A 25,647-nucleotide genomic window follows, 5' to 3' on the forward strand; every position below is an offset into this window, starting at 1 on the left:
TGTCACTCCCCTGGCCCGTTGGCAGTCTGGCACTTCCTGCGCACATTGGCCTGGTCAAAGCTAAGAATGTGGGGCCTTGGAAGCAGCCATCACACTGGGGATTATGAGTGGGGTGCTGGGATGGGTGGAAGAGAGAATGTGGGCTGGGTAGGTGGGGGGCTGGCTGAGGCTTCTTGGAAGGAAAGAATAGGGACATTGTGCTACTTCTGGGGAAATTCCTTAAGTCCAGTTTACAAGACTCAGTTGTCTCCTATAAATGACCTCCTCTTGGCCCCTCCCTGGGAGACTTTCAGGGCAGTGTGCTCGGATCCACAGCAAACTGTGGAGGGAAGGCATCCCACCAGAGAAATCTGTTGTGTTCAGCCAAGAGACTAGAGGCCCCAGGGGGTTTGGGCAAGGGAAGGAGGGAAGGAGGAAAGGAAGAAGGAGCTGGGCTGGCCACCTCCCAGTCAGGGCCTTGCTTGCTATAGCAAGGATAGCCTCAGAGGCTGCAGGGAGTGGAAGGCAGAGGATGTGGGAGTGTAGGAAGAGGACTAGCCCTCTCGTCGGAGGTCTAGGCCCTCAATCAGCATTACGGCAGCCCTCAAACCATGCTTCACCCACTCTCGGGCTGTTGGTGGGGATCTCTGCAGGACCAGTGGGTGCCATCTTCCTCCCCAGGCCCAGGCTGACAACCCCACTGGGATTTGCGTCTCTCCAAGTTTTGGAGACTTTGCATCTGGCAGGGATGAGAGATTCCAGCTCATCAGCACCACACTTTGCCCACTCTCTCTATTGTCCAGCAGGGGCTAAGGCCCAAGGAAGGACACTGACTACTCCCATCACCAGAGTATGCCCACAGCCAATGATGGATTTGAAATTTCCAGTTGTAAGTAGTGGAGAAAATATTTGTTGGAACTGTCTCATTTTAGAGGTGAGATTATTGAGGCCCAGAGAGGTAAACTGATTCCCCCAAGAACACAGCAATTAACCCTGTAGAAGTGGGGAGGATGTCTGGGACTATGGATGCAGGAGGGTAAGGCGAAGCTGGTGGGTCCTCAGATAGGAACTTCCACTATCTTCCATTCCCACAACACTGCCTCTGCCAGGACTGTAGTAGAGCCTCCTAACTGGAGGGAAGCTTCCTTCCCTCCACTGATTCTTCACCCTGCCTGCAAGATTGTCTTTCTAAAGCATAGATCTGATCATGTCACTTTGCTGCTTCCGACCTCAGAAGGTTCCCAAAAGGCTTCAGAACAAAACCTCACCCTGGCACATGAGGTCTTTTCAACTGACCTACCTTCCCAGCCTCACTCCCAGCTCCCTTCTCCTCATGCCACTCCCTGTCACAAGCCTACACTCCACCCACACCCATCTCCCCATTCTTGTCATGCTCCTTTACCTCTTTGCGTCTTCACGAACATTTCCCGGTTGGAAGGCCTTTTTCTTTCTCCCCCATGTGGCAAACCCTGGCTCATCCTCTGACTTCCTCACCAGAATTAATAGCTTCCCTCCTCTGTGTTCCCACAAATCTTAATTATTTGAATGAACAAAAGCTTGCAGAAGCTAAGCTCAGAACCTTATGTTCCTTCATTTATTCTATAAGCACTGAATCTGCCTTACATTAGCTCGAGATGAAAAGAGATGTGGACCTCCAAGGAGAGAGACATATTAACAAAAGATGTCACCTGTGCCATTGCAGAGGCGTCAGATGCACATGGCACGAAAGCAGAAGCAGTCACCTCTGCATCCAGGAGAGGTAGGAGTTGGTCACAAGACATACACTCGAGAATGGATAAATAAAATGTGGTAAAACCACATAAGGGAATATTACTCAGCCATAAAAAGAAATGAAGTGCTGGTACATGCTACAGCATGGAGGAACCTTGAAAATGTCATGCTAAGTGAAAGAAGTTAATGGTCACATTGTATGATTGCATTTATAGGAAATTTCAGAACAGGCAAATCTAAAGAGACAAAGTAGATTACTGGGTGCCCTGGCCTCAGTCAGCAGGGCATGTGACTCTTGATCTCAGGCTCATGAGTTTAAGCCCCATGTTGGGCATGGAGCCTACTTTTTTTTTTTTTTTAAGATTTTTATTTATTCATGAGAGACACTGAGAGAGAGAGGCAGAGACACAGGCAGAGGGAGAAGCAGGCTCCCTGCAGGGAGCTCGATACGGGACTCGATCCCAGTACAGGGATCATGACCTGAGCTGAAGGCAGATGCTCAACCACTGAGCCACCCAGGTGTCCCATGGAGCCTACTTAAAAAATAATAATAATAAAAAGTACCCCAAAAAAGCACTCCTTAAAAAAAAAAAAAAGAAAGACTATTGTTTGTGTAGGGTTTGGGAGGGTGGGGTGGTGAGGAGTGATGGCTAACAGATATGGAGTTTCTGTGGTAATGAAAGTGCTCTAAACTAACAGTGATGGACGCATAACTCTATGAATATATTAAAAGTTATTGAATTATACACCTTAAATAGGTGACTTACATGGTATTTAATTTACATCTCAATTAAATTATGACCAAAAAAGAAAAAAAAAAAAGGTAAACCTGAGAAGAAGATTCTGGGTCTCAGCCCTCTCCTCAAGAGACAACACTCACCAAAGCCAGTGTGGCATGACCGAGGGAAATGCTGACTTGCTCTAATCTTATTTTGGATTCACCAAATTTCTTTCTTGTAGCAGTCTCTCTGACACACCAAAGAGAATGCCTATGGCTGCTTAACTTTCCAGTGATTTCTGGCCTCAGAGACCCTGCACTGCTGGCTAAAGACTGGGGCAGCGACACAGAGAAGAGACCATTGTCAGCCTTCTTATCCTCTATCCTTGCTCACCTTCAGAGCAGGGCTATGTCCTAGTGATGCCCTCTGGAGTAAGTGAATAAGTTAACCCCTCTCTGAGCCATTACCTGCAAAAGGGGGATGATAGGACAACCTGACAGCTCTTGACACAGCTGGATGTTCAATAAATGACATATGTCATTAACCTGCTGAAACTGTCAAAAGAGCAGGAACAGGAAAGGAGATGGGAACAGAGAAGCACCCATGGTGGTGGGGGAGAGAGCCAGAACCACTGTGTAGCTCTGTGGCTACAGATGTTGGTAATTTAGCCTTTCTAAGGGGGCCTTGTTTTCTTTGTTGGTGAAATAACATGATTGGATCAGTGATTCCCTGAAGATCCATGAAGATTGTAATAAGGATTTTGTAAGGTACTGTTTGGTTTTGGGTTTTTTTGATAAAGTCACTTTTTTTTTTTTTAAGATTTTACTTATTTATCTGGGAGAGAGAGCAAGAGAGCACAAGCAGGGGTGAAGGGCAGAGGAAGAGGAAGAAGCAGGCTCCTTGTGGAGCAAGACCCTGGGGTCATGACTTGAACTGAAGGCAGACACTTAACTGACTGAGCCACACAGGCGCCCTGGTAAAACTAGTTAGTTAGTTATTTATTTATTTATTTATTTATTTATTTATTTATTTATAAGATTTTATTTATTTATTCATGAGAGACAGAGAGAGAGAGAGAGAGAGAGGCGCAGAGACACAGGCAGAGAGAGAAGCAGGCCCCATGCAGGGAGCCAAACGTGGGACTCGATCCTGGGTCTCCAGGATCACACCCCCGGCTGAAGGCAGCGCTAAACCGCTGAGCCACCGGGGCTGCCCTAAAGCTACTTTTAATACTAAAAAAAAAAAAAAAAAAAGTCAATGGAAATCAGGCATTTATCACCCGAAGACCATAGTGTGACACACTTATTAAAAAAATCAACTGTTTCTTTAAAATTTTATCCTATTTAATCACTATTTACTATTTGTTCACTGTTTTAATTTTATATATATATATGTATGTATGTATATATACACACACACATGCACATACACACCACACACACACACACACACACACACATATATATATCTCCATCCTTGATTGGCCAAAAATTAATGATTAATAAATGCAGAATGTTATGCAGTAAAAATCTTTTAAAAAAATTGGTTAAGAAAAATGATCCATGGGCACCTCAGTGACTCAGTTGGTTGAATGTTGGATTCTTGGTTTTGGCTCAGGTCATGGTCTTGGGATCGTGGGATTGGGTCCTATGTCTTGCTCAGTGCAGAGTCTGCTTGGGATTCTCTCTCTCTGCACTCCCCACCCCCGTGCACTCACACACTCTCTCTCATTCTAAAATAAATAAAATCTTAAAAAAAAAAAAAAGAAAGAAAGAAAGAAAAATGATTTCAACTGTCCTCAAAAGATTGAAGGCTAGATTATTGGATCAATGGTCTTTAAGGCACCCTCTTTTCAAAATACTCCAGGTGAGGTGGGGTGTAATCAATCACCTGACGATGTCACCTATACAAGTGTGCTAGTATTGTAATCCGTCCTCTCTAAGGGCTTTGAACAAAGGGGATTTTATGGTGTGGATAAAGTAACATCACATTTAGCATGATAGTGCCTCCTTCACCCCCACCCCACAGCAATAGGTGAATTGGAAATAAAATCACCCAGGCAGAAGAGCTTGGTCTGAGATAGGTACGGATAAAGACGGTGGGCTGGCCAATACCACTCAGCCAAGAAAAATAATACAGATCTCGGGACGAAAAGGCACTGGGTTATGGGCAAATTGTAAAATATGGAGCCCAAATTTAAAATTTTCATCCCGGGATCCCTGGGTGGCGCAGCGGTTTAGTGCCTGCCTTTGGCCCAGGGCGCAATCCTGGAGACCCGGGATCAAATCCCACGTCGGGCTCCTGGTGCATGGAGCCTGCTTCTCCCTCTGCCTGTGTCTCTGCCTCTCTCTCTCTCTCTCTCTGTGACTATCATAAATAAATAAAAAAAAATTTTTTTAATTAAAATAAATAAATAAATAAAATTTTCATCCCCAAAACACCACACTACTATGGAGTTTTGGTATCTACTCAAGATAATCTTTTTTTTTTTTTAAGATTTTATTTATTTATTCATAAGAGACGGGGCGAAGGGGCGGGCAGAGACACAGTCAGAGAAAGAAGCAGGCTCCATGCAGGGAGCCTGATGCGGGATTCTATCCCGGGACTCCAGGATCATGCCCCGAGCCAAAGGCAGGTGCCAAACCGCTGAGCCACCCAGGGATCCCCTACTCAAGATAATCTTGAGCATGTTAATCAATCTCCTTGAAACTCAGTTTATTTACCAAAAGAAAAAGAATCTTTCAGATCCTATATAAGTAAAAGATACCATGGCAACTCTTATTCACACGTTTAACTACTTCCTATATAATTTTCTAAAGCAGCATTTCCTAGAGTGTGTTCCTTAGAACACTAGTTTCGTAGACTATTAAGAGATATTTCCCAAGAAAAAGAAAAAAAAAAAAAAAAAAAAAAAAACGAGGCAGGAGGCACATAGGTTTGGTACCTGCTGAGCTAAACCAAGTTAAATGGCTCACTGCAGAACTACTCAGAGCCTTTCCTGTGCTAATGTGTAATTTCCAAGAAGTGGGTGTAGTATATAGTTTCTGAGCCTTATTTAAACAAGACTCCATAAAAAACAAACAAACAAACAAACAAGACTCCTTTCTTCCTGGAATACCTTATGAGACTTACTAGTCCAAGAAAGACAGTCCAGGAAGCCTCTCTTTAAGAATGATGTGGATGTGAAAGTCATGTAGCTTTCCTGAGCCCTGTTTTTCTCACTTCTAAGACGAGGACAATGATACTATCTTACAGGGTCATAAAGCTGATATGGGATGATATGCAAAAACCAGTACACACAGAGCAAATGCTCTCCTTCTCTAAAGGAAGAAAACTGAGTAAGCCTGAAGCCCCCCTTTTTTTTCAAATTTGGTGAAAACAATTTTGGGGTTGGGGGATACTTGCACAAGCTGAGGGGGGCAGGGGAAGACAGGCAGAGGGAGAGAGAATTTTAAGCAGGTTCCACCACCAGCGTGGAGCCTAACTTTGGGGCTTAATCTCATGACCCTGAGATCATGACCTGAGTCAAAATCAGGAGTCAGATGCTGCACCAACTAGCCACCCAGGCACTCCTAGGTGAAACCTCTAGAAAAAAATTTTCTGCAGTTATCAGAAAATAGTGAAAACTATTTTTTGACCGTCTCCAAGAAGAAGAACAGTGGAGAATCCCTTACCTCTGAGAGCCATGGGACGGGCTTATTCCACTTCAGGTAGCTGTTGTTACCACTCCTACCTCGCTCAAAGTCTTGGTCCTACCAAAAGAGTGAAATGTGAACTTGGTGAAACATTAGGGTCAGGAGCCCTTTGAAAGTACCTGTGGGGAGGTAGAGGGCCAGGAGACATAGTCCCTGCCCCCAGGAAGCTTTTTAATATAAGGGACACTGTTGTTTATCATTCATACTGTATCCCTCAAAAATACATCTCCTTATAGTTTCACCAATGTATACTCTCCTAAGGTTCTTTTACTTTCCTGAATTTTCTCAGTCTTCTCATATGGAAGAAAAAAAAATTTTTTTCTTTTTTGGGGAAAAAAGTCTGATTAGATCAGTCTTCTGAGAAAAGGAACTTGCCTCCATCTTTCACTACATCCCCTCAGGACTCTGCCCAGTTCTGTCACTCATTTGTCCTAATAAGTGGAAGCCCCTTGGGAATATCCCAGCCCTTGGGCCAGCCTTGGAGATCCATGTCTGTGCTAGGCTCAGAGGCTCAACTTTAGGATTCCAGACTGCATTAGACCCCAATTTCCCTAATTTCCACCAGAGCCACTCCTGCCTCCCTAGAGACCACTGGTACAAGAAGCACTATAGATAAAATGCTCCATTAAAGATCTATGGCCGAGTCATTTGCAGCTATATATGATGTCTACTTCATCCTCTCTGACTCCTAGCAGTGAGCATCTGAGATCATCACTAAGGCACCAAATGAGGCCTCAAGCCAGCAAGAGGCAAGGTGGGATGGTTCTGCCTTAAGCCCTCTGCTAGTAATGGAGATGAAGGCCACATGTCTGAAATGGTTCAAGTCTGGGCTTCTGGAACTGTGAGGAAGGCTTTGAGGAGGGCAGGATAGACATCTCTACATCCAGCTAATGAGATCCTGTTATGTCGGACTACAATTCCAGGAACTCTCCCCTTGGCCTCTCCTACCACAGAAAAGTGGGGATTTCCATCAAGGGTATAAGGGCACAGACAGCTGAGGACCACATACCTTGGGGCCCAGCCTCTGGGGATGATGAAACTGGAGGTTTGGATCCACAGCTGGAATGTTCCTGCTGGCCAGAGCCTTGGCCAGTTCTCTCCAGCTGCCATATCCTACAGAAGGGAACAAAGAGAGAAACAGACTCAATATAACTTGAAGAGGTTTGGGGGGAATAGGAGAGGTAATAGCAGAGCTTCTTCCCTTCTGCTGCTCCTCCCACCTCTTCGTGGGGGGGGGGGGGAGAGGGCACAAAGTGGGAGGAGAGTTGGGAGATACAACCTTGACCAAGGTCAGTAGCGCAGAGGGAAAGGAAATAAGCTCCTATCCCATTAAAATTTGCTGCCGTCCTTAATCAGAGAAGGAGCCAGGACTAGTGAAAATGGAGCATTGTCCATTTGTCCATGGAGTGTCCAGCACTACAGGCTGACTCTCCCAGTTGCTTCGTGAGGCTGATTTCTCTGGAAAGCTGCCTTTGGGAAACGGTTGTGAAAGGCAGTAGAATTAAGTTTGCTCCCTTTCCACCTCAGTCCCCTTCCTCCGAGCCCAGGAAGACAGCAGGGTTGTTTCGTTGGCAGCAAGGTCCTACCCCTCTACCCACCATTATCACCAAGCTGCTAGATGGAACCAGAGCTGAGGAGTCAGGAAAGGGTGGGCCAGGACTTGGTGCAGTCAAACAAATTAATAAACTGCAGGAGAGAGATAAGAGGCCTAGCTATCCCTGGGTTGATCTGGAGGCTGATGTCTACACCTCAAAGAGTCTGTAGCTGGTTCGCTAACACACATCTAGGAAGGCTAAAAGCCAAACTGGGTGAGAATGAGGGAACAGAAAACTGTTGGGTGCCAGCAAAGAGTGAAAAAGCAAAGCACTGTGCTGAGGGTGAGGCTGCAGGAGAGTTGGGAGTTCAGTTGTCAGCATGGCCACACACTGGGGGTCAGGGCCCCCACATTTCAAGGGGGCCATCTGGACGTGATTGTCAGACTTTAAATATGTGAAACCAAACCACTGCTGGCCATGAACCCGAATCATAGACTATTGGGAGCTAGCAGAGGCTTTCAAGATCATCTGGTCCTTATTTTAGGTGAGGAAAATGAGACCCCAGCTGGCCAAATTACTTCTCTCGGCTCACTTAGTGAACGGCAACAAGGCTAAGACTGGAACCCAAGTGTCCTGATTCCCACTAGGCTACTACTCTCTCTCCAGCAGCTCCATCAAGGTGGTCCCAGACACTGCAGTAGGTGCTGCACAAAAAGAGTTAGACTCAGAGTCACTGGCTACTGGGAACCAACAGCTGGCCCAAAGCAGAAGTGTCATGAACCCCTGTGGGATCCCAGTCGAGACACAGCCAACCAGACATAGAGGAAAGAGCACAATGTATGAATGTGGGCAGGCAGAAGGTGGACATTGACATTTTGCATGTTTATGTAGTTGATTCCAGAAAAGGGATTACAGTGGGGGGGGGGGGTGCTTTTTTTTTTTTTACAGCTCTGTTTGGTGTGGCCCTTTAATGCTTAATAAGTGTCTCACAGGAATGATCTCATCTGAGCCTTATAAGACTTATAAGAGGGGTGCCTGGGTGGCTTAGTCAATTAAGCATCCGACTCTTGATTTCAGCTCCCCTCATGATCTTAGGATCATGAGATTGAGGCCTGTCTCTCAATTTCTGCTTGAGATTCTCTCTCTCCCTCTGCCCCTCCCTGCAACACACATGTTCATGCACACCCTCTCTCTCACAAATAAGTAAAATTAATTAACTAATTAAATTTTTAAAAGACTCTTGTGAGATAGGCCAGGTCTGATTACCCCCATTTTACAGATGGGGACCGAGCAGCATAGAGTTTAAAGTCACAGTTAGTTGTTCCAAAGCCAGGATCAGAACAGAGCCTCCCTGTCTCACAACCCAGCGTTTTCTCACTCTGCCTACATTTTCCCCTGTGGGCACTTTTTTGGCCAGACTTTGAAGAGTCCCAGGGACAGAGGCCTCAGCTGGGGATCTGTGCCTCTGGGTTTCTGCACAGACATCAAACCTCTGCTCATGTTATGTTTATGGGGACTTCTGCAGGTTTATCCTTCTGCCATCAAGGTCTCTCCTGTTTCCATGGCTGGCAAGCTGGCAGGCAGGAACAGGTCAAACTAGTTCAGTGCAGGGGGATCTCTTGAGGAAGCAGATTCTGGGGCCAGTGAAGTGAGGTGAGGATATGGGAGGGAGGGAAAGAATGCTTCCAGACCTACACCCTGCATTTCTGGATGAGCTCAGGAGAGAGCTGTTCTTTCATCTGTTAATCCCAACTCAGACACATCAAACTGAAGAGCCCCAGCCTTCCCAAGTCCAAGGAGCTATTAGAATACTAGAATATGCAGCAGGCTAGTGGTTGGGGAGCTCAGGTGCCTGGGTGATGAATGAGTCACACTGTGGGGAAGGGTGGGCAGGCTCTGCCTTGCTTGTGCCTCTGAATCATTGGGTCATCTCTTTGACTCTGCTTACAACTAAAAGCCATCTACTTCTCGACAAAGTTGTAAGGAAAGAATAATAAAAACACTACTTCCCCTATGGATGGGAGTTATAGTGCATCTCAGACACACATTCTTTCTCATAGACTAATTTTCAGCTCCAGAAAAATTTGCTGACCCTTGGAAGTCACACCAAAGGTAAGACAGCCTGGGGTCAGTGAACTATCACCGTAGGTTTTCAGCATGTCCTGGCATTGGCTGGGAAGTGACGAAGACTCTCTTCTTTTTTTTTTTTTTGAAGACTCTCTTCTTGATCAAATTTTAGACAGGCCCCCTGAGCCCTCCTGAGTAGGCCTCGTCCTTGGGCCTTGTCCTTGGCTGGCCCAACCCAGGGCTGAAGAAGAATCCTGTTAAGTCTTTTCAGTAGGAATCCCCTCCACCTTTGATACCCGGCCACCTGTGATACCTGATCAATTCCTCATCTCCCACCCTTGATGTGTAGGTCCTCAGCCTCCTGTGGCAGGAATCTTGTTAGGCCAGTTCAGCAAGAATCCCCCAACCCTGAAGTCTCCTCTTAGTGATTTTCCATCCCCTGGCTGCCTCACTCTGCTGGCTATAAATCCCCAGCCGTCTTTGCTGTATTCTGAATTAAGTTCAGTTTTCTCCTGAGGTCTCTTTCCCATATCATGATAGTACTGAATAAATTCTGCCTTTATCACCTGTAACTAGTGTCTGGCTCTATTTCTCTGTAAAAGAAGGTAAGAGGTGGTTATCTGAGTGAACAAGTCCATGGTGGGTGGGAGCTTGGGGGTGGGTATCAGTGAGGTTAAACCCCAGCAGGCTCTGCACCTGGTGGTCATAGGTGTTGGGATGGCTTTGAGATGCTTAGAGACTGGGTAATCAGCAGCTCAGCCTTTAGTAAGTTCAGGACTGGGAAACTCCCTTTGCAGTCTTCAGAGTATAGGAGAAAGACAAGTAAAGCTTTAGAGTCAGACCTAATTGTCTATCTACCACTTATAAATGGTGACCGCTTGAGCAAGTAATCTCAAGTACTCAATAAACTTAAGTACTCAATAAACATTCCTCCCTCAATGAGTCTGGGGTTTCAGACCTGGAAGTAGGATATGAGTTCAAGCTCTTTTACGCTTCTGTAAACTGCAAATGGCCAGTAGTTTTCTTATTCTCTTCCCTCTTTGCTTACTGACCAGAGAAGCAAGCGGACTATGGCCCAGCAGGAACTTAGTGGGAGCAGAGCAGATAATACTTCCTGTCTGTTTCCCAGGTATTACTTTCCGCTCCTCCGGGAGCGGGCATTAATATGTTAATATTCACTGAGTGCATATCAGGCACCAAGCAGGGTGTGGGGCATTTGGTAAATTCCTCTTCCTCTACCTTTGCCTCTGTATTAACCCTGCTAGTGGATACCCAGGCATTGCTTAGCCCCCTGGGGGAACCTGGAGCTAAAGAATGTGCTGATTTAACTATTGACACTTGTCACTTGCTCTCTGATAAGTGAACTCCTCCTGCTCCTGGCCAGACCTCTCCTCCCAGAGTGCCAGCTGCCAGGGCCTGTTTCTCCTGCAACAGGTGTCACATTTGTGCCAGGAGACAGACACCCTGATCTCAGGTGACAGATAAAGCACCACTAAGGGCCGCACATTCTGCCCTCACAAAGCTGGGCTATCAAATTCACCATCAGTTGGAGTTTTGCCAACATCTCTCTTTTGTGTAATGTGAACTCGTCAAAAGCCTGAAGACAATTATGTTGGCCCTTTGCTGAAAATATAGGATACGTATATCCCTTGGTGCTTTTTTCAAAGACTTGCACGTACCTTATTTCACTGCATCCTCACAACCTCCCTGTGGACTGTTGTCATCTCCATTTTAGAAAAGAAAAAGACAGAAACAGACAGGTGAAGTTATCAGTCTAAGGTCACACAGTGAATAAGATAATCCATGTAAATTTAGGACTTAGTAGCTGCAGCATAACCAGCAATGAGTGGGTTGCAGCTTATTATTTTATTATTCATCACAATGTTGCAGATCGGAAACTTGCTTTCATTTCTCCTGACCTCTGGCCTGATTTTTCTCTTGGCAATGTGTCATGTAGTCAACAGGTACACTTACACCAGGAAGAAAGGGAGTCCCTTGCTACTCAGGCATCTTTTGAATAAATTTTAGAGGTACAGCTGACAGGCTTTGCTCACAGATTGGGTGTGAGGAGAGGAATCAACAATGATTTGAAGATTCTGACCTGGGCAGCTGGAAGACCAGAGCTGCCATTTACTAAAATGCGGAGCCTAGGCTGGGGTGTCACCAGGACAACTGGAACTGAGAGTAATGTCTAAAAGAGAAGTGGAAGCACTGGTGGGAGCGGGTAGCAGCAAACAGAGGGCCCTGAAAATGGTATTTCTGAAGCTCTGTTTCCAGCCTGGGGCAGGGCTCCACCAGAAAGGTCTAGCACCTTGCATGAACTAAAACAGTCGTTGCAAGGACAGATGACTGACCAACCCCCTCCAAGGCAGTGGGAAGGTGGAGCTGAAGGAGAAGCCTAGGAGCTCTGGTCCCACAGGCTCCATCAGATGTAAAGGACCCAAAGATCCAGGGCAAATGCAGATGATTTACTTAGAAGCCCAGCCTCCGTCCAGAGAAGAGGTGATGAATCTAGAGAATGAGAGGTTGCCAAGGGAATGCGAGGTCATGCCACCCAGGGCACTGTTCAACAAATGCCAGTAACTAGCACTGAGTCCTAGGACAAAAAAACAAGACTGTGGCTCTGTGGTGCTGACCTTGCCCTACCCTTGAGGGCCAGTCACATGTCCACAGCAGAACAAAGCCCATGTGGCTACAAGCCAGCAGCCTGGAGACCCCCTCCCCCAGAAACTTGCAGTGACACAGTCAGGGATGAAACCTGGAACTGTCACCTGGGAGGAAGTCCCTGAGGCAAACACAAAGCTCCAGGGGTTTAACCTTTCCTTCCCAGCCCATGACACCATGATGCAAGAGAACTTATTATTCATGTAACCCTAGCAATTAACACTTATGTGTGAGGCGTATACACATATATACATTCATATTAAATGAAAAAGGGAATATTTCAAATATGAAATATTTGAATTTGAATTTGAAATATTCCCTATTTCATTTAATACAACAAGCCTACAAGGAAAATAAGGCTTAGAGGTTAAAAATCTTGCTAAAAGAGGTCGTAAGTCAAAGTGGCCAGTATTTGAACCAAAGAGAAAAGCCTGTGTCCTTAATTGTACTAGTGTCTACTGATACACTTAAGAATTCCGTCCACCTTACCATCACCATCATTATCACCTGGTGTCAGGCATTCATTTAGTCATCAAACTATCCCCTCCCTAATTACCTGCTGCTTAACCAACCACACCTGCCAATCCCCACGCCCAGACTATTTCCTTACTCTTTCTAACTTGGCCACAAACACCTCTCCCATATAAGCCAAAGAAAAGCAAGGGGGAGTGTGAAGACCCAAGTATCCCAAAACAGCTGATAATGGGACATGAAAGTATCTGCATATAGTCCTGCTCCTGTCTTCCTGGTTTCTGAGCCTCTTCCTTAACAACATGAAGGCAAACTATGGAACACTATGCCTGTGAGCAGGGGATGGTCCAGAGGAAGATTAGAAGTGATTTGCTCAGTCTAGCTTGCTCTTCTTCACAGCACAGGTGTGTGCTGGGAAGGGGGTGAGTAATGAGGACCAGGAGCAAGGTGGTGTCCAGGTGTCTCCCTAGCTCCTCCTTGATGACAGATAGATACAGGTAATACTGTGATGAGCCTCCTCCCCTATCCCTGCACTGCTGCTGCTTAGAGCCAAGCTCAGGAACCAGAACAGCCAGCTGTACCTTAGCTCCCTGCCAAGCTAGCACCTGAGCTGCTGTAATGGTTTTGGCTGCTGGCAGGCTGAGGCTTGCCAGCAAGATGCAAGGGGCTGTACCTACTGCCCTAGTGGGTGCCACCTAAAAGGGCCCAAATGAAGGCATCGGAGCTGTGCCAAGTATGTGCCTGTATATTTCTGCTCTGCCTTCAGTTCTTCCCGTAAACTCAAACATCCAGATTCAAGCGTAAAACTTCAAGGGGGTAGATGAGGAAAGGAGATAGAGAAGGTAAATTGCCCTATGACACTGCCACTGCCCTGGGAACGTAGGGTCTGCCTGCACATAGCCTCGCTCAAAACTTTCCATTCCCCAAGCCATGGATTTGATCTGTAGAGGCCACATAAGGTTTGGCTAAGTCCCAAGGCACCCCTAGGACATCGTTATCATCATTACTACAAAACAAAAACAAAACCTAAACCCCTGACATTTAAAGTCCCGTTTGGTAGTCAGTCAGTGTTGACAGGACAATTATAGCCACAAACAGCTCTGTCCATGGGGAATTCTGACTGAATACCCTTGATGTAATCAATGGGATGGTTTCAGGAAAATCTAGAGGTAACAGGGTCCAGGACTTCAAAGACTGGCCCAAGCCAATTGAAGAAGTGTTTTCATCCTCTGGTGGCTAGCAAGGACTGCTTAGGTCGTTTTAGGGTCCCTCAGATCATGATGGTAAACCACTGCACTGGTCGTTTCCAGTCTTCTTTCTGGACTGGGACACAGACAAGCTTCTGAAAGTGGAGGAAAATGTGGGACAATCCTTTCCATTCCTGGCATCTTTCAAAGACGAAGCTTAATCGTGCTCAAAAGTAAGCAATTAGGTGATCCCCTGGGTGGCTCAGCAGTTTGGCGCCTGCCTTTGGCCCAGGGCCCGATCCTGGAAGCCAGGATCGAGTCCCACATCGGGCTCATGGCATGGAGCCTGCTTCTCCCTCTGCCTGTGTCTCTGCCTCTCTCTCTATCATGAATAAATAAATAAATCTTTTAAAAATTATTTTAAAAAAAGTAAGCAATTAGCAGATTGGGAAAGAATGAATAAATGAATCAGTGAACCAACAAATCACCAGGCATGTTCTGAGCACTTGTATACTCAGAACTCCACCTCCTGCTGAGATAGGTAGAGACAGAGGGCTGCTTGGTTGGCTCAGTCAGTAGAGTATGTGACTCTTGAGCTCAGGGTTGTGAGTTTGAGCCCCAGGATGAATGTAGAGAATTACTTAAAAATAAAATCTTTAAAGAAGAAGAAGGAGAAGAAGAAGAAAGGTACAAACTGAGACATGCGGACCAATATGTCTGTGGACTCGTGTGTGTGTTGGCACTCATTCCTGTGTGTGACACACATAAGCCAGCTCTGCTTTATGCAAACAGACCCACATGAGACAGCTAAGCTAACTAGATGTGAATGATGTGATGTTGCTTGATGATTTTCCAGACTTGCAGGAACCTCAGGCAAAATGCTCTGCAAACCATTCTGAGATAAGGGAACTGGGCTTCAGGGTCCCAAAGAATTCAGGAGAAGCAGCACAGGTATAGGAAAACCCTGTAAAATGGCAATGGAGTCATCTCAGCAGAAATATCCCCAGGACGCACGTGAAGATTGACATTGCCTAGGGAAGTCTTGACGGTTTGGAGCCATAGTGGAACAGCCAGTAGCTAATCAAAGGCAGTGCTCTTTCTTCAGCTTCTTTTCAGGTGAAAGGAGGGAGCAGTAGAGGCCCAAGATCCCAGAACTCTTTTCCATCTGGGTGGAGGTGGCTCCACCACGACTTGAGGGAGGTTTCCATAGTAATAGGTCTTAGCGGGCCTTCAGGCACACAGAAGGTATTATGAAAAGAAAGAGTTGAAACCAGAAGGAATAAAATGCAGCCCAGAAAGAAGACGGGGCGGGGAAGAGGAGCTTTGAAAAAGAGAAGAGTGTCCCCACCCTGCCAGCTAATGAGATAAGAGGAGAGAGGTGGGAATATCTGATAATAACTCTGCTAATTATGAAGATTGTGGGGTTACTCCAGTAAAATGCCCAAAGGGACTTGGGAGGGAAACACCATGTTGACAAAGCCTTCCTCTATGCATTAACCCACTCAACCCATTCAACAGGTTAGTATCAGATGCATTTAGCAGAGAATAACCACCACAACTAACAGCTGTGACTTGCTCAGGCCACTCAGTATGCTAGGCATTCATTCATTCAATCTTTGTAATTATCCTTTCAGGTAGATAGTAATATGATTCCCATTTTACAGATGAGAAAACTGAGGCTGTGGAGAGTCAGGAGAGTACACATCTACCCCAAATGTCACAACCTCTAGATATTTGAGATTTTCAAATCCAAGTGCCTGACTCATTGAAAACATACACACACCCTCTTGTTCATGAGTGAAAAAACAGTGGGATCCAGATGAAGCAGGAAGAGAGAGGGGCCCAGAGGCCAAGAAAGTTTTCTAGGACCACACAAGGACTGGGTTTGGGAACGGAAGTCAGGAGCCACGCCTTCCAACTCCCTCTCCACCTGATGTCTCTTCTTAGACAACACCCTCTTTTAAGCATCCTGTTGAGTCTCTTTTCTGCACCAGGCTTGAAAACGAATCAGATGCGTTATCTGATCTGAAGGGCTGCCAGCTGCTGGATCTGGGAGGGCTGATGAAGGTGAAGGCCAAGCTGAGGTTGTTACAACCTATTTGGGGGAAGGAGAGGTGATGAATGGGACCAGGAAAGCATGGGTGACAGGAGAGGAATCTGGGGACTCTGCTTTCCTTCCACAAAATATCATTGTAACAGGGCCTCATAGGTGAGACCAGCCAACAGCAGAGGCCTGAGTTGTGTGTTTGCCCCCATCCCCACGTCAACCCTCCCACCACAACCAACCCATCTAATGTCTTTCACACTCTTGGTCTCATTTTTACTTTTACCCCCATCCTGTGAGGCATTTCCATGTGGTGGAAGGGACATAGAGACCCACAGATAGGTTAACAGATTTGTTTAATGTCAAACAGAAGCCAGTGCTGAAGCCAGGCTAGAGCCCAGGCCTTGGATCCTTGGCTCAAGGCTGTGCATCACTGCAGGGTGCATATCTGCAGCTACTGGAGTTCAGTTGAGAAAAGCACCGAAAATTAGCACTGTGTTGGCAGGAGCTAGGTCTTATTCATTATTGCACTCTCTGTACACATCAGCTGAAATTAGCAGTTTCTACGCATCCCAGCTTCAGAGAGGGGTTAAACTCCCTGGGCCTGATTTTATATTTTCATTGTAGAGATCAGGCACTTGACGCATGTGAAATGATGGCATGAATGAATTAGTTAATTAATGAGTGAATGAATGAATGAACAAGGAGGGTTACAGGAGGGGCCTGGTACCTTTATTATCAAAGAACTATTTAGTTGCCTTCTGGCTACAACTCTGGGCTAGGCCCTAACTGAACTGACAGACACTGGCCCTGACTTTGAGAAGTTAACCAGCTGAAAGCTTTCTCAACACCTATGGGCACTCACTCACAATGGCACAGATGTCAAAGACACAACACAAAACTACCTCTGAGAAAGCTCTCTTAGGGCCTTCTGTCTCTCTCCTCAAAACTTTAATATCCAAATCTCTGTGAGCGTGTGCGGTAAACATATAATTAACATAAAATTTATCATCTTCACCATGTTTGAGTGGTGAGTGGCATTAAGCACATTCACACTGTCCTGCAATCACCACCACCACCACCATCTCCAGAATTTTTATCTTCCCAGACTGAAACTCTGTATCTATTAAATACTAACTCCCCATTCCTCTCTCCCCCAAGTCTCCAGCAACCACCATTCTACTTTCTGGCTCTATGGATTTGACAATGCTAGATACCTCATATAAGCTGAATCATCTAATATTTGGCATTTTGTGTCTGGCTTACTTATTAACATCATGTTTTCAAGGTTCATCCATGTTATATAGTACATGTGAGAATTTCCTTCCTTTTTTAAGGCTGAACCATATTCCACTGACTGTGCAGACCACATTCTGTTTCTCTATTCATCTGTCAATGGACATTTGGGTTGTTTCCACCTTTTGGCTATTGTGACTAATACTACTATGAACATGGGTGTACACATATCTGTTTGTCTCTGCTTTCTTTTCTTTCATAGAGCACTCTCTTTTAAACTGCTGAAAACTTTGTTCATTCTTTTAGAGATAGACCATGGAATCCAGGCTGCTGTCCTTACAGTAGAGACATGGCAGCAAACTTCTTTTTGGACTGAGAATACAAGAATACAGTGAGTGGAAGGAGGAGGAGGGGTGAGTAGGTGGGATCAGGTAGGAGCAATCCCTGCCAACAAGTTAGGAATAAAAGCAGAAGTTCTGACTGGGCCCAGGGTAGGGCTTTCCCTAGGAACTGTCCTAGTACATCAGCCTGTGTAGAAATTAGCTGTTTCTACACATCCCGGCTTTGGAGGGAGGTTAAGTTTCCTGGGTCCCCAGAAACTCCAGCTCAGTGCTGAAGCTAGTCCTTGATGAGATGGGTACAGAAACTTAGAGTAAGCATTAGAACCTTTTTGTGCATTCTGATATTGCTGGAACATTAACATGGGACAGTGGAGTCATCTCACTGAACATGGTATATATAGATCATCTTTGGACTTTTGAATGCTGCATCTAGGCAATATGTAGTATGACCACATCTGTCAGTGACAGACTGGGAACTAAAAACAAAAACTTTTGGAAAAACTGGTCCTTCACTATAGTTGTGTTCTGGTTAGCATTATAGGCCTGACTGTCTTCCTTCTTTCCTAACTTAGGCCAAAGGTAGTTCTGGAAAAGACTGGAGAGTAGCTCACAGAATCAGAGACAACTACACAACCAAGTCCCAGCAAGGCCAAGAACCAGGGTAGTGATTGGAATCTCAGCAACTAGACCAAGCAAGGCTTTGCTCCAAACACCTTCTGTATGTCTCTAGTCAGAATTCAAATTCCCAGGAAAGATAATCCAAGTGGTTTTAGCTTGGGTCAGGTTCCAGGTGGTGGTGGAAGGGTGGGGCATGTTGTGTGGAGTGAAGATAAGACCCCTGCACCTCTGTTAGAAGAACAGATGGAGGGAGGGTGCAGACTTTTCATGGGGATTTGCTGTATCTTCCACGTGGAAATAGCTTAACTCTGAACGATTGACTGTTATGTCTTTTTTTTTTTTCATTTTTATTTATTTATGATAGTCACAGAGAGAGAGAGGCAGAGACACAGGCAGAGGGAGAAGCAGGCTCCATGCACCAGGAACCCAACGTGGGACTCGATCCCGGGTCTCCAGGATCGCGCCCTGGGCCAAAGGCAGGCGCCAAACCGCTGCGCCACCCAGGGATCCCCTGTTATGTCTTTTAAATTTCATTTATTTATTTAAAGTAGGCTTCAAGTCCAACATGGGGCTTGAACTCACAACCTTGAGATCAAAAGTTGCATGCTCTACCAACTGAGCCAGCCAGGCAGCCCTGACTACTATTCCTAAGATAAAAGTAGAATTTGTCAGAGAGCCATTCCATTTTTCTAAAAAAATTTTATTTTTTTATTCATGAGAGACAGAGAGAGTGGCAGAGACATAGGCAGAGGGAGAACCAGGCTCCCTGAGGGGAGCCTGATGTGGAACTCGATCCCAGGACCCTGGGATCACGCCCTGAGCTGAAGGCAGACGCTCAACCACTGAGCCACTCAGACATCCCGAGTATTTTTAAAGCAGGGGCATATAAAATGCAGATATGGATGAGAGTACAAGGTACACACACATGGAGTTACTTCTGTAATACTTAAGAGACAGAATATGTAAAAGATGGGAAAGTTGATTATTTAGAGTATGAGAACTTTTCCTCAGGAAAAGTTCCAGACTCATACAGAGAGACAATGTTCAAAACACGTTTCTAGGAATGAGGTAAAACAATCATTCGTCAGAGGCTTTGAAAGTGATCCATTTTAACCCCCATCGAATCCATTTTAGCCTCAGTTATAAAAGAGAAAGAGAACATAAGAGTTGTGGTCATAGTGGGGGAGGGGAGGCTGAGGAATCATCACTGAGGGAGCCTCAACATTAGAGCACTGAAGGTTTGAAGACTGGGGTCTTCGCTGCCTGAGGTGGCAAAGCAAGTTAGGGCTGGAATCCAGATCCCCTCCCTTCTGGATCAGGAGCCTTCCGTTCAGACCACAGAACTAACCTGCTCGTGTGTAAGGTAGTTCCCAGGTTGTGAGCCTGATGAGCAGACACAGCAGCATCAGGGTGGCAATGTAGCACTTTGTCATATGGAATCCTAGGACTGAACACAAACCCCTCTTGTGGAAACAGGTTTGTGGTCTAAAGAGACTACCTGGAGAACAAGTTTCTCTGAGTATCTGGGAGCCTGCTAGTTTGGGTCCAGACCATTCCTAATCTAGAATCTGTATAAAGGATGATTGTATAACGCAAGGTGTTTAAGCTTTTTGGAAACAGAAGCTGTGTCACACTTACCTTTGACCCTCCAGTAGTATGGAAGACATTCAAAAAATGACTAATGGATTTCATTTCAACAAAAACCTTTTGTTGTTTTTATTATATTTTGTTCTCTATATTTTTTAAAGATTTTTTAATTTATTTATCTATCTATCTATTTATTTATTTATTTGAGAGAGAGAGTGCGTGCACACACACCAGCAGGGGAGGGGCAGAAGGAGAGGGAGAAGCAGGCTCTCCGTTGAGCAAGGAGCCCAACGTGGGCCTCAATCCCAGGACCCTGAGATCATGACCTGAGCTGAAGACAAACACTTATTTTTTTAAATATTTTTATTTATTTATTCATGAGAGACACAGTGAGAGAGAGAGTCAGAAACACAGGCGGAGGGAGAAGCAGGCTCCCCGCAAGGAGCCCGATGTGGGACTCGATCCTGAACCCCGGGGATCATGCCCTGGGCCAAAGGCAGACACTCAACCACTGAGCCACCCAGGTGTCTGCGAAGACAGACACTTAACCAAATGAGCCACTCAGATGCCCCTGTTCTCTAATTATTAAAAAATACTTAACCTACATACATAGATATAACAACAAGCACATTAAATACTACTTTGCCATGCTATCTATAAACACTCTACGTGAAAGGAAAAATATGCTCTTTTCCTGGCTTAACAACTAATTTTAAAATAAATGGACAAATACAAGTATATTTGGGAATAGGAAAAAAATTTAGACTCAAACGAGAAAAAGGCTAAGTAGAAGCACTAATAGCTTACTTGATATTTGTTTTTTACCTTCACAAATAAGAATCTGCTCTCTGGACTGCAGTGTAATTAGTAAAGTATCAACTTTAGCTTAGACACTACAGGTCTTAATACTACATGACCATACCATCAATACCATACAATCTCTACCAATCTACTCATCCTCACAAGTGCAATAAAACATTGATTCTTAAGATGGTTGATTAAACTAGTATATGGTTTTTATATCCCATACAATCAAAGCACCCGTTCTATGTCTACAGGGAAAAGTACAATAAATAGAAAAACGAATAATTGATTAAATCAACTGGTTATTAGATGTGTCTGTCAGTGACCATATTTTCTGAACCCCAAATCGGGATATGTGGTGTAACCAAGGCAATAGAAATGTTTGAAACAGTTCGTCTTTCCTGGAAACTCAAGCCAAACAGTCATGTTGTTTATTTGACACTAAATCATCAGTTTCACAGACCTCTATTGTCCTTGACCTCACCAAATCTGTTAAATTCAAATGAAATGGCCAAACATGACTGATCCATACAACTCTACCAAGCCTATCTATAGCCAAATTAAGAAGAGCTCTGGCTAGAGGCACAGAGTGGGGCACCTGGGTGGCTCAGTGGTTGAGCATCTGCCTTTGGCTCAGGGCATGATAAGAGGGTCCTGGGATCCAGTCCCACATCAGGCTCCCCGCAGGAAGCCTGTTTCTCCCTCTGCCTGTGTTTCTGCCTCTCTGTGTCTCTCATGAATAAATAAATAAAATCTTTTTAAAAATAAGTAAATAAAGAGGTACAAACAGCTTGAGAGGATAAAAGATCATTCCAAGATCCTCTGTCTCACACCCTGCCTGCCCTCGACCCTCCAACAATTTCTCCTACCACTCTCATTCTGTGCCAGCAGGCCAATCCAGGTCCACCACCATGTCTGGACAGAAGTGATTGCCAGCCCAAACCATACACAGAAGTGGAGATGACATAGAATCACTGCTGGACCAAATATATTTTGAAATCCCCCCACACAGAGGACATATGGAGATCAGGGAGAAAAACAAAAATATGAAAGTGACCTGGCAAATGAAAGAAACTTTCAGAATTATCATGAGCACTACTGAAAGTTGAGTGAGTGGTTCAACTTACCCACTTTTTGCCAAGTAGACGGTGCCAAGAAGCCAGTCACTCAACCTGAAATTGCGTGCCTGATTGGGCTCAAAGAACCTCAGTGAAACAACAGATCAACAAGGCCTGGTGGGAAAGAAAGAGGAACCCAAGGATAGCTAAAGAGATGAGCTGATAAAAACTGCTCAGGAATCGGACAGATTCTGATCCTTTACCGAAAAAGGGGAAAGTAATAGGCAGAGCGTGTAGGAGAAGCCAATGCCACAAGAAAGCTCCAAAGAGAGAGACTACTACCACCGAGCCGCGTGCTGCTAACAGTTTAATATTTCCACCTTTCGGATCTGTGTGAATCTCATTTTACCTGTGTGATACTGAAATGGTTTCAGGAACTTTCTCTGACTTGGAGTACTTGTGAACACAAGTGAGGCACAGAGAACTTAGATTATTTTTTGGCTTCCTAAGGGTAAACTTTGATATTTAATGACCTGTGATAGTGGTCAGTATCCCAGTAATACATAAAACCCTTGGGAATCTATTAACTGTTTAGCATTCCCAGGTCTTAGGGTAATACACTTTCCATCTTTCAAAGAGGCTGTTGTCGGCAGTTTGTGGAGTAAGATGGAAATATTCCCTTGAGCGGGTGGAGGCAGTGCGGTAGGTTTGCCTGGAGCTCACCACTGTACAAAACAGATCTGGGTTTCTCACAAAGCCTGCACAGTCTACTACTGGTTCTGAACTGGCTTCTTGGATCAGTTTATTAGAGTTGTGATGGTTGCACTGAATGGCTTGTAGTGGGAAGGAAGCTTTACAAGAGAGACCTGGGGAATGAAAGAGGAAGCTGCATGAGTGGTCAGTGAACAAGATTTACTGAGCATTAGTACAGAGATGGCACTGCTTCACTGGGCTCTGGGCAGGTGCCTGGGTGGCTCAGTGGTTAAGTGTCTGCCTTCAACTCAGGTCTTAATCCCAGGGTCCTGGGATTGAACCCTGTGTTGGGCTCAGCGGGGAACCTGCTTCACCCCCTCCCTTTGCCCCTCCTCCCTGCTCATGTGCTCTCTGCCTCACTGTATCTCAAATAAATAAATAAAATCTTTAAAAAACAACAACAACAACAACAACAACAAAAACATGTTCAGAGTCAGAAAGCTCTAGAATTGAATCTTGGTCCTGCCACCTTCTATTTGTGTGACCTTTGGCAAGTCCCTTAACCTCTAGGGGCTTCAGCTGTCTCACCCCCACACACACACCCCCACCCCATTCTATTAGAAAGATTAATACAGTCCATGAACGAATAAGCATTTGTTCCCTGCAGTTGGGGTCACAGGCAGCTCCTTTAGCAGTTGTAGTACCAGCTACTTACTGATTGACTAGCTACTGACTCAGCCAGGCATCTTACATGGATAAATTTTCAAGGTACAATAACTCTAAGGTGTAAGTACTACTTTCCCCATTCTCCTCATAATAAAACTGATGTTTAAAGACTTTACATGATTTGCTCAAGATCCTGTAAGTAGCTGAAGTGCGATTCAAACTGTCCTTATTGGTTCCAAGGTTCAGTCTTTTTTGTTTTTAAAGATTCAATTAAATTAAATTATTTATTTGAGAGAGCAAGCATGAGCAGGGGGGAGGGGCAGAGGGAGAGGGAGAAACAGGCTCCCCGCTGAACAGAGAGAGCAGTGTAGGGCTTGATCCCAGGACCCTGGGACCATGACCTGAGCTGAGGGCAGATACTTAACAGACTGAGCCACCCAGACACCTCAAAGTCCACAGTCTTTCCACTACTGCCCAGCTAATCCTCATTGCCACCCTGCACAAACCAATATTCTGGAGATCCATTTACAGTAAGGAGATGGAGGAAAAGGAACCAACCCAGGTCAGGAGTGAGAAGTCACAGCAGGCAGCTCTGCCATCGCAGCCAACGTACCGCTGAGCAGGATTTTCACACCCAGGTCTGTATCCCTTCTGTGCTTTTGTCCATGACACCACTCTGCCGTAGCAGGTTTGATAACATGACATGGTGCACAACAAAGCACCAAATAAGGCTCCTGGAACGTAGGGAGGAGGGTCCTGGCGGTCAGGGCAGACTTCAGAAGCAGGTCTCAAGTAAGTATTTTGGGAAGTAGGAGGAGTTGCTGGGTCTGGGAATGGACTAAGTCACTGCCTCTAGGAGACCAAGATTTCACAGCGCAATCTAGATTGTTTGCATTTGCTCTCTCCAAGCCCCACCCAGTTCCCTGACTGGAACCCAGAAGCTTTTTTCTGGGGGAAAAAAGTAGCCTATGAATACCATCCTCCCTCAATATCACAGTACAGGTGTTTATGGAGCAGAAAGTTATAATCCCCTGTACTCCCCACTCTCTCCCATCCCTCAATCCTTGTGCTAGATGCTCCTCATTTGCCCCATCTTTACATACCTCCCTCAGGGTTCAGTCTGTGGACTACTTCTTTTTCCTATCTACACTCCTACCATTGTTAATCTCCTGGTCCTTTTGAATACCATCTATATGTCATGCCTTCCTTAGCTTTAGCCCTGACCCTGCCTGAACTCCATATTTGCATATCTGATTTACTCACTTTCCCACTTGGAGATCTGAGAGGCATTTCAAATTTAAGAGGTCTTGGCTTTTCCTGCCAAACCTGTTCCTCCTTATCCTCCCATCTTCCCCATCTTAGTGAATGGCAGCTCCAGCCCTCCAACTGCCCAAGTCTGAAACCTCTGAACCATTCTGGACTCCTCACCCCATATCTTAATTCATCAGCAAGTCCTATCAGCTGTACCTTCAAAAACTGTCCCAAATCTGCCTACTTCTGACTCCTCTACTTCTAACGCCTTCATCATACCCATCCTCTCATCTAGTCTCTGAGTGCATGCCCTTCTACCCTATAGTCTAGAGCAGCAGTGACCCCACTAAAGTGTAAGTCAGACCATATCAATTCCCTGCTCAAAATCCTGCAATGCCTTCCCAATGCACTCACATTACAATCCAAGATCCTCTGGATCACCTATTAGTAAAGTTTGCTGGGGACAGACCCAGTTCAGTGGTTGTCCTTGGTTGTCCTGGCAGTGTTATTAACGAGGATTCACTTTTCATATCAAGTGTCCCAATTTGAACAACAAATGATACAGTCACCCAGCTAATGATGTCCTACAGATTAAATCCGTGGTCTGGTCTCATCTCCTATATCTCTTTAGCATCATTCCACTCCAACTGTTTATTGCTATTTGTCCCCACTTGGAGATCTGAGAGGCATTTCAAATTTAAGAGGTCTTGACTTTTCCTGCCAAACCTGCTCCTCCTCATCCTCCCTTCCTCCCCATCTTAGTGGATGGCAGCTCCAGCCTTCCAACTGCCCAAGTCAGAAACCTCTGAACCATTCCTGACTCCTTACCCCATATCCCAATTCAGATATACTGTATGCCAGATATAACTGCACTTCCTTTACCTGAAACACACTCCCTGAGGTATTTACATTGCACACTTGTTCTCTTTACTCCAGTCTCTGCTAAAATATCAGAGGCCTTCCTGATCATTCTACGTACAACAGACGCTGTCTACCCCCAGCCCATCAGTCTTTCTCCCTTACCCTGCATTATCTTTCTTAATAGCACTTACTACCACTTGACATATTGTGCATGCATGTGTATAAAATCTCTTCTCCCCACATATATTTTGTTCATTATGCTTAGCACAGAATAATAATAAATAATAAATACTGGAAATAATAATAATATAAGAGTTAATATATTTAGCATTAACTATGTACCAGGCAGTGGGCTAAACATTTTACAAATATTACCTCACTTAGTTCCATAAAAACTCTTTGAGAAAGGTACTATTATTACCTCCCTTTATAGATGAGGA

At 45.2% G+C, this 25,647-nt stretch overlaps 1 protein-coding gene across 2 annotated transcripts in view; it reads right to left on the reverse strand.

Moving 5' to 3' along the window:
- Positions 1-25,647, reverse strand: part of B4GALNT3 (beta-1,4-N-acetyl-galactosaminyltransferase 3) — a 132,844-nt gene that overhangs the window by 55,448 nt on the left and 51,749 nt on the right. For both annotated transcript variants that reach the window (XM_038576381.1, XM_038576380.1), the window contains exons 2-3: positions 7,134-7,237; positions 6,104-6,181 (exon numbers count right to left, since the gene is read on the reverse strand). In XM_038576381.1, coding sequence (XP_038432309.1) covers positions 6,104-6,181; positions 7,134-7,237 — 182 coding nt within the window. The remainder of the gene's footprint in view (positions 1-6,103; positions 6,182-7,133; positions 7,238-25,647) is intronic.

The sequence above is a fragment of the Canis lupus genome, chromosome 27 (genome assembly GCF_011100685.1).
Source record: "Canis lupus familiaris isolate Mischka breed German Shepherd chromosome 27, alternate assembly UU_Cfam_GSD_1.0, whole genome shotgun sequence".
In the NCBI taxonomy this organism is placed as follows: Eukaryota; Metazoa; Chordata; class Mammalia; order Carnivora; family Canidae; genus Canis; species Canis lupus.